Source organism: Pavona decussata, unplaced genomic scaffold, assembly GCF_977016875.1.
Source record: "Pavona decussata unplaced genomic scaffold, jaPavDecu1.1 SCAFFOLD_9, whole genome shotgun sequence".
NCBI classification, from domain to species: Eukaryota; Metazoa; Cnidaria; class Anthozoa; order Scleractinia; family Agariciidae; genus Pavona; species Pavona decussata.
Window position 1 is genome coordinate 1,972,501 of NW_028145432.1, and position 13,692 is coordinate 1,986,192.

The 13,692-nt window shown below is 41.6% G+C and overlaps 2 protein-coding genes across 3 annotated transcripts in view; both read right to left on the bottom strand.

The window, feature by feature from the left end:
- Positions 1–8,001, bottom strand: part of LOC146488524 (uncharacterized) — an 18,933-nt gene extending 10,932 nt beyond the window's left edge. Inside the window, exons 1-2 of one of the 2 annotated variants that reach the window (XM_085118061.1) lie at positions 6,831–8,001; positions 4,495–4,882 (exon numbers count right to left, since the gene is read on the bottom strand). In XM_085118061.1, coding sequence (XP_084974187.1) covers positions 4,495–4,882 — 388 coding nt within the window. In that variant the 5' untranslated portion in view covers positions 6,831–8,001. Of the gene's footprint in view, positions 1–3,960; positions 4,883–6,830 lie in introns of those variants that run through there. The other variant, XM_085118056.1, reaches the window with a different exon arrangement.
- On the bottom strand, positions 2,069–3,299 carry LOC146488525 (uncharacterized). Its single transcript, XM_085118054.1, has one exon. It carries the CDS (start codon positions 3,207–3,209, stop codon positions 2,172–2,174), a length of 1,038 nt encoding a protein of 345 aa, XP_084974180.1. The 5' UTR covers positions 3,210–3,299; the 3' UTR covers positions 2,069–2,171.
- Positions 8,002–13,692: the final 5,691 nt, after the last annotated feature.

Consider the following 13,692-nt stretch of genomic DNA (forward strand, 5'->3'; position numbering starts at 1 on the left):
ATTTTTACTTAATAACGTGTGGCAGAGATAAAAATCAATTAAATTTAACTTAAATATGCTTTTATGCCTTTCCCTTCCATCCTAACATGTATAATGTAATGGCTGTAATGTATGCTGGCTTGCCTGAGCTCGGTTTACTGGGCAAAGAATCAAGACTACCAGAGTTGGACCAAAATGGCTATGAGCACAGGCTCATAGCCACTTTTATTCGAAATATGCAGTTTGAATAATCATTGATAGATACATAATCTGGCCCAGTAAAGGTGAGGGCACAGAAAACAAAACACTACGGTATGCATTAATGGAAAGCGGTTGGCCCTGGGGAGGAGGTGGGAGAACAAAAGCACGTCTTAATCCGCTGCTGAACCGAGACAAATGACTATGGTATGATCATATTGATCATATGACTGAAACAAGCACCTAGAGGGGGCTATACGTTATTCCAATTACTTCTTCCCCAAGACCCAGGACCACTCGATCCAATTGATTTCTAACAAAGGCGGGAAAGGCATAAAAATTCTATTTGCGGGCAAATATTTTATTTATGCCTTTCCCTTCCATCCTAACATGTATAATGTAATGGCTGTAATGTATGCTGGCTTGCCTGAGCTCGGTTTACTGGGCAAAGAATCAAGACTACCAGAGTTGGACCAAAATGGCTATGAGCACAGGCTCATAGCCGCTTTTATTCGAAATATGCAGTTTGAATAATCATTGATAGATACATAATCTGGCCCAGTAAAGGTGAGGGCACAGAAAACGCCATAAGCATCGTGAAGACGACACCGATGCTGCCCCACCCCAGGCAAAGCCAGCAGACCAGAGGAACCAGCAAAGAGCTGAGGATATTATAAAAACTGAATGAACTAGGGCAGCAGCCGCCCTTGCAAACTGTGCCTAGAAATAAACTGTTGGTGTAAACAGGAATACGAATAAACTGTGGTAATAATTGGGACAGCCGCCCTTGCTAGCTGAACCAAGATGGGAAAAGAAAAATTATGATAGTATACCACTTAATCAACTACGCACCAAAAATCATGGGAAACCACCGCCCTTGCTAGTGGCTCCTGCCCAACCAAAACAATACAACGTGACACCAGGGTAAACAGCCGCCCTTGCCAACTGTTCCTGGGAATTAGTGAAAATAGGTAAATACTAGCTTTGAGGAAAAATTGACAAACCTTAACCTCGTGGAAGACAGCCGCCCTTGCTAACTGCCCACTCAAAAAGCAAGACCAACATAAAAATATTACATAATGGCTAAGAAGACAAGCAAGGCAGCCGTAAATATTTTTGGAATGCATTGGATTTCCACTGTCCTAACAGCCGAATCTGGGCATCAGAGAAACCCTGCTCTGCAGCATGTGAGGCCGCACCGATACGAAAGCTGTGACCCTTGTAACGGGAGGGGGAAAGGCCACAAAGCTGTATAGCGAAGGAAAGTTGAGTGGAAAACCAAGATCGAGTAACTGGTAACCCATCCACTGTCATAAAAAGTGGTCCTGGATGAAAACCTCGAAAAGCCAAACATTTAGTTAAAACGGTAACAGGACAACACAGCAACTGACGGGAAACAATGATTGAAAAGGGGCGTGCATTGTACTGATGTTTGTAATTCCCAAAAGTGACTTTATAAGAAACCAGGTCACCTGTGGCGGACAGCAACTTTGTGATCTGGTATAGCTGGAGGGGAGGAGATGAGGCCTGTGAAGGGATAGCAGTGATTTCACCCAACCTCAAGAATGCATAGAAGGCTAAGGAGCACATGGCCTGGAATTGACAAATTTGGTAAGGGGACCCCTGAAGCTGAGGAGCAACTAAAAATAGCCTGTGTAAAATTGGAAGGGAAATTGGTAAACGACTATCAAGGCGAAACCCCTTTTTGTGGTATCCTTTGAGCATTTGACATACATAAAAAACTTTGGTGGGGTCTGGAAGAGACATCAACTTATGAGAAAACCCAAGGGCGGAGACATAGGTATTGACAGTGGATGGGGCGTAATGCTTATCAAATAAGTATGCAATAAACAAAGCCAAAACAGAGAGTGAGATAGGTAACCCTGGAAATAGTAGCTGAAATAAATTTGCAAAAAACTGGTGGAAAAGTTTCCATGCCCGTTTGTAGGTGGGTATGGAAGAAGGCTGGAGACTGGACCTCAGCAAAAAAGATGCTATGTTGGCCAATTGGGAGGCTGCAGATGCAGAGGTATCTCTGTGGGACATGGGTGCATGTAAGCCGGTGCCAGCTGTTTGAAGGTCTGCAACTGCAAACGAGACAATGCATCAGCTAATGTGTTGCATAAGCCTGGAATATGCTTGGCCTTAAAGACAATGTTATTGGAGAGACAGACCAGCACCAGCTTACGTACAAACACCATCAAGTCTTTGTCCTTGCAGGATTGCTTATTAATAACATGGACCAAAGCTTCATTATCAGTAAAAAACAGAATACGTTGGTTGGTCATGTCTTTACCCCACAAGTACAAACTCAACACAATAGGATAAAATTCTAAAAAGGCAATATTCCTATGCCGCCAGCTAGATGGCCATTTCCCATAGCACCACTTTGAACCAAAAATTGCGCCAAAGCCCAGGCTACCAGATGCATCAGTGTATAATTCAAGCTGAGTTGAAGTACACCATGCATCGGAGAGGAAAAATGAATGAACATTAAACCCGGAGAGAAAAGTCTGCCAAACGCGAAGGTCCTCTTTGACCTCCCGTGACAACCGGATAAGAAAATGAGGGGCTCGAACACCAATGGTTAGATCAATCAAACGACGCAGAAAGGCTCGGCCTGGAACCACAACTGAGCAAGCAAAATTAAGAAGGCCTGTCAAGGACTGAATTACTTTCAGAGTGACTTTCTTACAGGTGAGGAATTCCGAAATTAACACGCGGCACTTAACAAGCTTCTCATCTGGCAGACGAGCCTCCATCAAAACAGAATCTAATTCGATACCTGCAAAGGTAATTGTGGATGCGGGGCCTATGGTTTTCTCCGGTGCCATGGGAATGCCCAAATAGCGGCATAGCATTAAAAACAAATTAAGTTGATGGTGACAAAGCTCCTTAGTAGGGGCAACAATTAAGAAATCATCTAGGAGGTGCAAAATGTACTTAATGTTCAATTTCTGTTGGGCAATCCATTCAATTGCAGTACTAAAGGTTTCTAAGGTTTTGCAGGAACTGGAACAACCCATAGGCATTGCCCGGTCATAGTAATAAAGACCCTTCCAACATATCCCTAAGAGATGGTAGTCTTGTGGGTTAATAGGTATAATCCGGAAGGCATTTTTTATATCTGTCTTCGCAAGAAAACACCCAGAGCCAACAGACTTGATGAAACGAATTGCATCCTCAACAGTGGCATAGGTAACCCGAGTATTCTCAGGGGAAATTCCATCATTCAAAGAGGAGCCCTTTGGAAACAAAAGATGGTGAATTAAACGGAATTCCCCCGGAGACTTCTTGGGCACCAGACCCAGTGGAGAGACCCGAAACACTGAAAAAGGGGGGGGGAGGAAAAAGGACCGGCAAGCCTATGGGCAGCAAGTTCCTTGCTAAGTTTTGCATCAACAGCTTCCGGATTCTGTAAGGCTGACAAAAGATTAGGAGCAGTACTGGAAACTTGGGAGCCTTCAAAATGTAGGGGAAAACCATGTGTAAACCCCGCAGACAAAAATTCCACAATTGAATGGGTATACCCAGAAAGAAAATATAATAAGTGATCAATTTTTATGGGTGTTGGTAACTGGGCGGGGAATCCCTGGGGATGGGCTAGGGCCACCACTGGGCTTGGGGGATCCACGAGTTTGGGACTTGTTACCAGGATTTCTGTTGAAGCCACGAAAATTACAATTCAGGGCCCGACGCGGCCCCTCACACTTACAGCAAGTATGCTTGAAAGAACACCCTGAGCGTTCCCCTCCCCTATGATATTTAAAACAGTAGCCCCTGGGGACACTAATAGCCTGATTTAGTTTCCCAGTGCTTGCATTAGACGGTGGTTTACGGGACTGGGAACTGTTCTGGGCCATGAGCCAAAGCTCCCAATGGACACAGCGGTGGATGGGGACTGGCGGGGAAGACGAAAATTTTCATCGTAATAGCGCCAGTTGTGGCCCTTAGTGGCAAGGTCTTGGATAATTGACCCATATTTCATAAGGCCAGGAGCAGCCTGGGGGTGCTTGCTCGAATAAACAGCCACAAACACATGAAAGGCCTGGAGCCAGGAATCAAAAGTAGATATTTTCTTTGGCTTGGCAAAGGGCTCGAGAGTTAAGGAGGGTGCTGACCCTTCATCCAAATGCTGGAGGGTGAGTTGGTACCTCCCATAGTGGACAGGAGTGACCAACAGGGAGCCAAAGTCAATATACTGTTCCTCCCAAATCTTAGTTTTTAATTTGAGAGGGACTCTGGCGTCGGCAGGTATGCTAATGGAACTGAAGATGTCCTTGGGTTGAGTGGAAGTGGAGGAAGACAGGGCCTCACCTGCCAGGGAGGATTGAAAAGAGGCAATCGCACCCTGCAAGGACGTTTCTGCCTGCCCAACCACCCCCTCATGAGATGATGCCACGGGGGCCTCGGTGGTGGGCTCCTGTGCCTCGCCGAGCTTCTTGGTGACTTCAGCCGTAACCGTGGCTATGATGTGCTGCAGTACACCAGGAGGGAGAGCTGTGGATGAGGCAGGCGGAGAAACACTGCCACTGACCGCAGGCAAAGCATCACCCCTATGTTCACTACCCACTCCGTCTTCGTGCACTTGACCAGGTTCACCTGCCGGTTGCTGATGGCGACAGCGACGGCTTGGCACGGAGACGAGGGACTCTAGGGCCTGTTGACTTGGACGTTTTTGGCGTTGGGAACGACGAGGAGGCATCTGTGAAAGAAAAACCACAACAAAGGCAAAGAGACCCAGAGGCCTAAGGGGTAGTTGATAATCGACTAGGAAAAAGGGGGAACAAATTAGAGCAGCAGGTGCGCAATACAAAGAAAAAATAAGATACACGAGATCTCAAGTACGCAAATACAAACAGAGCAACAGGGCTCTAATCATTGTAATCAAAATAGAAACCGAGCAACAGGGGCTCTAATCATTGTAACAAATGAGACACAAGGCCTCAAGGAATCATAATAAAAACAGAGCAACAGGGGCTCTAATCATTGTAATCAAAATAAAAACAGAGCAACAGGGGCTCTAATCATTGTAACAAATGAGACACAAGGCCTCAATGAATCAAAATAAAAACAGAGCAACAAGGGCTCTAATCATTGTAATCAAAATAAAAACAGAGCAACAGGGGCTCTAATCATTGTAACAAATGAGACACCAGGCCTCAATGAATCATAATAAAAACAGAGCAACAGGGGCTCTAGTCATTGTAAAAAATGAGACACAAAGCCTCAATGAATCAAAATAAAAACAGAGCAACAAGGGCTCTAATCATTGTAATCAAAATAAAAACAGAGCAACAGGGGCTCTAATCATTGTAACAAATGAGACACCAGGCCTCAATGAATCATAATAAAAACAGAGCAACAGGGGCTCTAGTCATTGTAAAAAATGAGACACAAAGCCTCAATGAATCCAAAGAAAAACAGAGCAACAGGGGCTCTAATCATTGTAACAATTGAGACACAAGGCCTCAATGAATCATAAGAAAAACAGAGCAACAGGGGCTCTAAACATTGTAAAAAATGAGACAAAAGGCCTCAATGAACCCAAATAAAAACAGAGCAACAGGGACTCTAATCATTGTAAAAAGTGAGACACGAGGCCTCAATGACTTAAAAGAAAACAGAGCAACAGGGGCTCTAAACAAATCTAAACATGGACAAGCATGGCTGACCAAAGGTCGCCGCAACAGCAAGTCCGTAAAAAAGAAATCGGGAACACAGGTCCCCAAATAAACATGATGCGTATAATAAAGTGTTAAACAAAAACATGAGGCAAAAACCGCTAGCTACTAATAAAGAAAAGCAATGAAGGGGTGGGTGGGGAAGTACCAAATAGGAAAGGACAAACGTAAACGCCCTAAATTTACTTAGCAAGCATTGTTAACGCCTTGATAATGGCGCCTCGATAGCTGCGATACAGCCAATACTGGCCCACGGAATTCACGTGAACGCCATCGGGCAAATATGGATCACAACTGGGTTCGCAAAAGCCGACATGGCGCCAACAGAAAACGCTTTCTTGTTCGCCTAAAACAACTCGCAGGTAATTGTTTAAAATCGGCACCGCCTTGTTGAAATACGACCTATGTGGAGACTTTGTTCCACGAGGGAGGACCTCACAGACGCCAATGATTTTCACTGCGAAGGAACAGCGAAGGAAACGAACAAAATCATCAATAGCGGAACCTACGACCTCGGGTGCACTGACAGTTAAATCATTGGTTCCAATTTCGAGAATAACAATGTCTGGGGCAAACTCAGTAAGGACACCCAGGTCGTATTTGATCAATTTCTGGACCGTGCGTCCGCCGGTGCCATGTAAACGCACGTGGACTTGCCCCTGTAGGTTAAAAGTCTTGGAGGCTCGCGGATCGAAATCGTTCTTAAGATCATGAGCTAATCGACGTACGAAAGAATGACCTAAAACGAGAACTTTTGGAGAAAGTGTAGATTCCATCTTGCCAACAGAAAAATTGCTTAACGTAGCGCCACGCGGTCCGGAAATAAAGCAAGGCAAAACGAAACAAGTCGGGAAAAAATTGGTAAATAAACGCAATGAAGGGGAACGTAACCCCAACAAAGAAAATTCAGAACACAATAGAGTGAAATAGAGGGGGAAAACTGGGAACCGGTGGATTATATAGGCTTACCTTGAAAGAACAAAAGCACGTCTTAATCCGCTGCTGAACCGAGACGAATGACTATGGTATGATCATATTGATCATATGACTGAAACAAGCACCTAGAGGGGGCAATACGTTATTCCAATTACTTCTTCCCCAAGACCCAGGACCACTCGATCCAATTGATTACTAACAAAGGCGGGAAAGGCATAAAAATTCTATTTGCGGGCAAATATTTTATTTATCATATATTGTATACAGTATTTTATTACATTTAGATTCTATTTTTTTTTCTTTGTAAATTTAGGAGTACAACTTCAATATGGGGATTTGGTTTTTCTTTATTGTAACCCTCTTGAAATTTTTTTCCTTCTTCAATAAAGCTGTTATAAAGTATAAATAAAAGATGATGCAGCACATGTTTCAAACATTGAGAGGGAGAAAGCCAGCAGGCTATCCTCGTCTTCTGACTCTCCAGAAGCAGAAGATCTGAGATCAGGGGCTCACCATACCAATCCCACAGTTTGAGAGCCCAATAGCTGATGACGGGCCAACTGAGCCACAACATCCTGCCATCCCAAATACCAAATGCCCTATCAAATACCACACCTACCCAATCAAGTCGGCAGACAACCGCCACAACAACTGTAGAACCACCTCTGTCAACACCTGAGAAGAGAGGGCACCGCTATGGATCCCAGCAGAATGGTATTCGACCTCACCAGCCCTAGCCCTGGACCTTCATCTCTACCCCTAGGGGAGCTCACAAGTGGAGAACTGATGAGAGTGGCTTTGAAGTCGAAAAACCAAGGGGTGCTTTTGTTTTTCCTTTATGAGAATTCTCTTTCCCCCCAAAGAGCTAAAGGACAAAAGTGTATATGGGTCAAAAGCCAGGCCAGCACTGGATCGGCAAAGAGTCAACCAAATTAGAAGATGTGCTTTGCTTCTTCATGGGGAGCCAGCAGTCTCAGAAAAGGTGTAGAGGGAATGCACAACTTCCATGAACACGCATTTGCGCAAATATCAAGGTAAATAGGCTGCTTGCATGATAGCGTCATCTTGCCACATCACCAGAACTCATCAAATATTTTAGCTTGTTATTGTTTTTTGTTCTTCTTATTTGCTTCCCTCTTGGATTGCAAAATTGTAGTAACAAAGGATAAACAAATTGAATTCTGGCAGTTGTAGTGAAATTGGCCTATTTACTGCCAGTTTTGCAAGAAAAACGTTTTATTTCTTACCTTTTGCTGAAGTAAAGTTTTGTAAGTAAAAGCGCTTTAGTACACTGCATATCCATTATTTGCACACAACTCTGCATGCACTAAGTAAGTTACACAGAGGTATTAAAGATCCTTTTCAACTTGCAATTGATCCATGTCTCGTAAAGCTTATACTGGTGAACAGTAGAACAGTTAAGAACATTGAACACGTGGTCTCAAAGAGACTTCTCTATTGTTGGTAGGATAAATTTAATGAAAACATTAGCACTTTCAAAACTTGTCTTTATCTGCAGCATCATGAACACCCCTAAAGACTTCAGTAAGGAAGTAAATAAGATCACATTCGATTTTATTTGGAATCACAAACCCGACAAAATAAAAAAGACTACCCTTATCAAGCAAAAAACAGCTGGTGGCTTGGACATGAAAGATTTTTCTCTGTTCGACAAAGCGCTTAAGTTAAACTCGGTGAGACCGTTATGTTCTGACTCGAATGCCCCATGGCAGTACATACCAAAATCGCTCCTTGCCGATGTTGACGGTACAGAACTGTTTAAATGTAATTATGATTATGATCTCCTTGACCTAGATAACCATATTCCTGCTTTCTACAAACAAATCATTTTTGACTGGCAAGACATTACAACACCCACATAAAATAAAAATGAGGTTCTCTCACAAACAATCTGGAACAACCGGTTTTCAACTGTGAATAAGAAAATGGTGTTCTTTCCTCATTGGTATCAAGCAGGATGAAAACAAATCTCGGACCTTTTCGACTCCTGTGAGGGCCATTTCCTCCCATTTAATTCCTTTAACAATAAATTCAATGTAAAATGTAACTTTTTACAATATCATAGCATTATTTCTTCTATTCCCCAACATTGGAAGAAACTATTGGAAGAAGGTTCCATAGACCCAGTTACGCCTCCCACCTCGATCTGTCCACTGACATGCAAGACAATATACAGTATGCTGCTTAACCTTGAAGATCTACCTCCACCAACTTCTGAGAAAAAAACTTTTAGTGTCTGGCGTCAAGGAAAATGGCTTGACTAAAATCTACTTCCTACCATTCAAAGCTACGAGAGAAATTAAATTGACGATGTTCCAATACAAAATCATTCACCACAGATTACCAACGAATAGCTTGTTACACAAAATGAAAAAAGTTGCCTCACCCTCCTGTCCCTTTGTCCTTCTGAGTGTCAGACCCTGTGGCATCTGTTTGTAAACTGCATGCACGCAAGTCCTTTTTGAAATAAATTTGAGGATTGTTCCTTAATCTCTAGTAATAAAAAACTGCTGCTGTCAGAACTAGAGGTTATGTTCGGAATTACTCGCTGTCACACCTGCTGTTTAGCCCTCAACCATCTCATTATTTTGGGTAAATATTTCTGATATGTTAACGCTTTAAATACCATAACGTATCAATTCGATGATTTTGTCTCACTTGTGCGCGAAAAAATCATTCTAGAAAAATACATTGCAGTCACTTCTTATAAGGAGAAGGAATTCAGGAACAAATGGAATTTTTTTCTGCCTTTATAAAATTGTATAGTCTTTTTTTCTTCTCAGCTTTTGTATTTTGATTTGATTCCTTTCACTACCTATTTATTTAATATTCTATTAAATACTAGAAAATTAATACCCTATATAGTAATAAACAAAATTCTTATCAGTGACTCGAATAATTAACAAACAATAAAATTGTAAACAGTTCAACTGTAATTTAATTTGATTAGCGTAATTGTATTGTAGTATATGTATTGTAAGTAGCGTAAATTAATGTAGGGTAATCATCGTGTAAGAAGTATATAATATGTAGTGTTATAAACAGTGCAAATAAAAAAATGTGAAATGTGGGTAACAAATGATTATCTGTGACTGGGTATGGTTTTGTGAAGTTTGGCAAATCAAAATACAGTACAACACGTAAAAACTTACAGCGATACTACGTTCCAAAACAAAACAAGATTTGTGATGCAACTTAATATTTTCCAATAAATGGAAAAGAAAATTATGATGTAATGAGCGCATGCATGCTACCAAACCTGTTTTCTACTGTAAGAATAGCCTCAAAACCGGTGCTCCTGCTATGCAAATAACCATCTGTGCCAATATCACAGCATTTGGATTTAAATAACGAAGCTCACAGGTATTTTTGTGTATATACTGGGCACTGAACTGGATATCCTGCCTTTCAGGACCGTGTTAAACAATACACAAGAAGACTGGTTCAAATTTACACTTCTGAAAATGTTTCTTTGTGTGGGTAATGAGGAAGTAGCCATCAACACAATGGGCGGTACCTCACTTGCAATTTTAGACTTCACCTCTCCAAGATTGCCATACCAAACCCTGAACATGACTACCATGAACTTTCAATTAGACTGATGAAATGAGCCACATCATCCATGATTGCAACCAAATGCCTCGATAAAGTCCACCAGAAAGAAGCCTCTGCCACCTTTCCACACTCAACCTTTTCTCGGGTGAAGCAAACAAGTACGTAAAGTATCCTTTTCTCCACTTCCTTTAAACATTGTGACACATCCAGGCAACATGCTTGATCAACGGTTTCACACATTTCGCTAAGAAGAGCTGTGTCACGTTCTCGTGCGTGACCTAGGAACTTGATCGTGAAACATTATGAACTTTATTTAGCAACTCTATCTATCTCGCATGGTCTTTGGAGAGTAAACATGTCCCCCTTTTTTCTGGAGTTCTGTTTTAACAATCCCGCGCAATTCATCAAGTGTAAGTTTTTTCATTTATTTTGCATCGTTTTTTTCGTATTGTTACTATTATGATGTATTCCATTTTTGGATTAAGTCTCCTTTGTTTGTAGTTTCACCGTTCATCGATTTGTCAATAAAATAATTAATCACGGACTGGTTGTGAAAGGATGAACAGCGCACTACGGGAACGCTACATGCTGACTTGTTTGGTGAGAAGGTTTGGAAATCTTTAGGAGAAACCTTACAGCCTGCTTGGAATCTTTGACCCACGAGAGATGCCTCAGAATCTCGCAGCCTATGGTCACAATGAAATCCGTTCACTTGTTCAGTACTTTGGACACTTTCTCACTGAGAGGGAGCAGGAAAACATCCTTGACTAGTGGTCCATGCTGAGCACCAGATTCAGCAGACAAAAGGAAAACAATCCAGTTGATGTATCTGCAAAGACTGCCTCATACTCCTGGACCTAATGACATTGTCACGTCCACAGCTGAGTGCGAGAGGAGCTTCTCAGCCTTGAACCAGCTCAAGAGCAATGTGCATTCACGGATTTTGGATGCAAACACCAAAAGACACATACTACAAAGTTTATAATGTCTCTGTTTTTGTATTGGTTGGTTAATTTTGAGATACCAGAACGTAAACTGCGCATAACTTTTGATCACACTTCTCATATTTTAAAGATTAAAAAAATAATAACTATAAAAGAAATCTTTTTATGTGTGCATTTAAAAACCTCAATGCGCTTCCTTGTCTTAGAATTAAGACTGAGTCCATGAGAGGACCAACCAGGCGTGATACATGCCATCTCTCCGATTTGGATGCAACTTGGCCAGATTAAAGTATTCACCCAAAGACTCTATCTCACTGAGTAGGCTACCTTTGTGACTTTTCCCTTGGGAGTTAGACCACCCCCCCTGTGTTTTCCCTAAAATCACCGAAAATCCTCTAAAATAAGTAACAAAAGTAAACTCAGCTCCTACTTACAAAATTCAGTGAATTTTATTGTTGTTTAACATGAATAAAGACTAGACCTATATTAGCTTGCATGTACACTTTCATGTCATTTAGAGTGACAGGTGTCAATCAAGACCTGTGAATACTTACCTATGTCACGAAAGCTTCCACAAAGTGGCAAATTAGCTCAAATTCTGATCCAAATATCGCCAAAGTTCAACACTCCTTTTCAAATAAATTTCTATCATGGTTCGAACCCGTCCTTATTCTGATAAAATCGTGAATAAAATGTTTGGCATCTGTTATTTATGGGCGACAACAGCCGTTCAATTCACATGACCAGAGGCTGTTTTTAGGAATTCTTAGCACAAAGAGAAGGATTAAACCTAAGAAAATAAAATGTTACAGGATCAATACATGATCGTACTTTCTAGAAAAATACAATGAATAATATCTGTTAATACCACAAGTTACCTTTAGAGAATGCTAGCGGTAATTTTTATCACAGTTTTCCTCACAGTAACGGGGTAATAACACACGAGTTCCGCACTTACTGGTCTCGATATTAGAATTAAATTTCGTGATATTTGAATTTTATAGCAATGAAGTATTACATTGCGATCGTTTTGTTGTTTAGAATATTATTGAAACCCTACTGAATCATTGTACTTCGCCTTGCAGTAGTTATTTGTCAACACGTTCTTCATGAACACACTCTACCGGACTCTATAGACGAACACATAAATCCCGAGTCATATTCGTCCCTAAAATTACTGTTTACCATGACAGATAGAGTCCTAAGCTTTGGATTATCCGATCCATTTTTGGTTAATAAAATAAAACCAACCTCGTTCCTGCCCTTTGAATCACTGATCTTGCGTTGTCAGGCGGCATTAGGAAACATCACAGTGATATAAACTGGATCCGTGGGAACACGAGCCCAACACATTGAGCAGCAGTAAATACATCATTTTTATTGATGAACGCGATAAATCCTTTGCAATACATTATCACCTTTGGTAGAAACATAAGTAAGTTCAGTGAGATTTTATTTCACTGCTTATCAAAACTATAGGTTTTTCTTGCAGCTCAGTGTTATAATTCGCCGCGTATATCACATGCACCAGTTATGCGTGACACTAAATCTTCTTGCGTGACGCCAGGATTTCTGTATTTATAGATTCTCACTCACAGTAATTTGCATTTCTGACTTGAGAGGCAATGATATGGCTACTCTATCATGCTTGTTTTCAACTTTTTCAAACAACAAGTGTGATCTATCCCCGCGTTATCCTGGGTTCACAGACTTTTTTGCCCTGACCTCTTGTAAGAAAGAAATCACGTCCCATCTGCGGACAGTCAAGGTGTCCCAGAAGAGTATTCTCACGGAGAAGGATTTGATCCTTGCTCGTGCTGGTTATTTTAACAGTGATGGTGCTAACATGACAGTATGTCTAAGACACCGAGCTGACTTTGGCATTTTTTGGCGACCCAGTAAAAACTGTGTGCACCCCCTTCGCGGAGACCGCAAAGGCAAACCGGAAAGGGGAGCAAGTCTAGAAATGTGCAAGGAAATAATGGGAAAGTGGAGCGCACTCATTCCAGTCGGAGCAGGTAAAATACCGAGATATTATCTGCTTTTTTATGCGGTTGTGTTTTAAAATTTTATGTCACACGTTGCCTACCTTGAATAAGCAAAGTGACAAATTATCCAAAAAATAACAGGGTTTTATGAATTTTTAAACTTCTTAAAGGGGTTTGAAAACTTTGTAGAATGGATCACGTTGCCGCTGTACGAGTGGAGCAGCCAAGTTTAGGGCAATGTGATGAGCCAACTTTAGACATATCTGAAGAGTTATGTATACCTTGTGTTTCAAGCCTGTCACCCGAGGTTTTTCCACCCAGAACCACACTTGCCAATTCATAGTGACCATGGAGACCTTGTGGTGGTATGTTTGCCTTGCTTTTCTT

Bases quoted from the DNA above. Each gene is read 5' to 3' on its own strand.
- LOC146488525 (XM_085118054.1), bottom strand. From the start codon at position 3,209: ATGCCTATGGGTTGTTCCAGTTCCTGCAAAACCTTAGAAACCTTTAGT.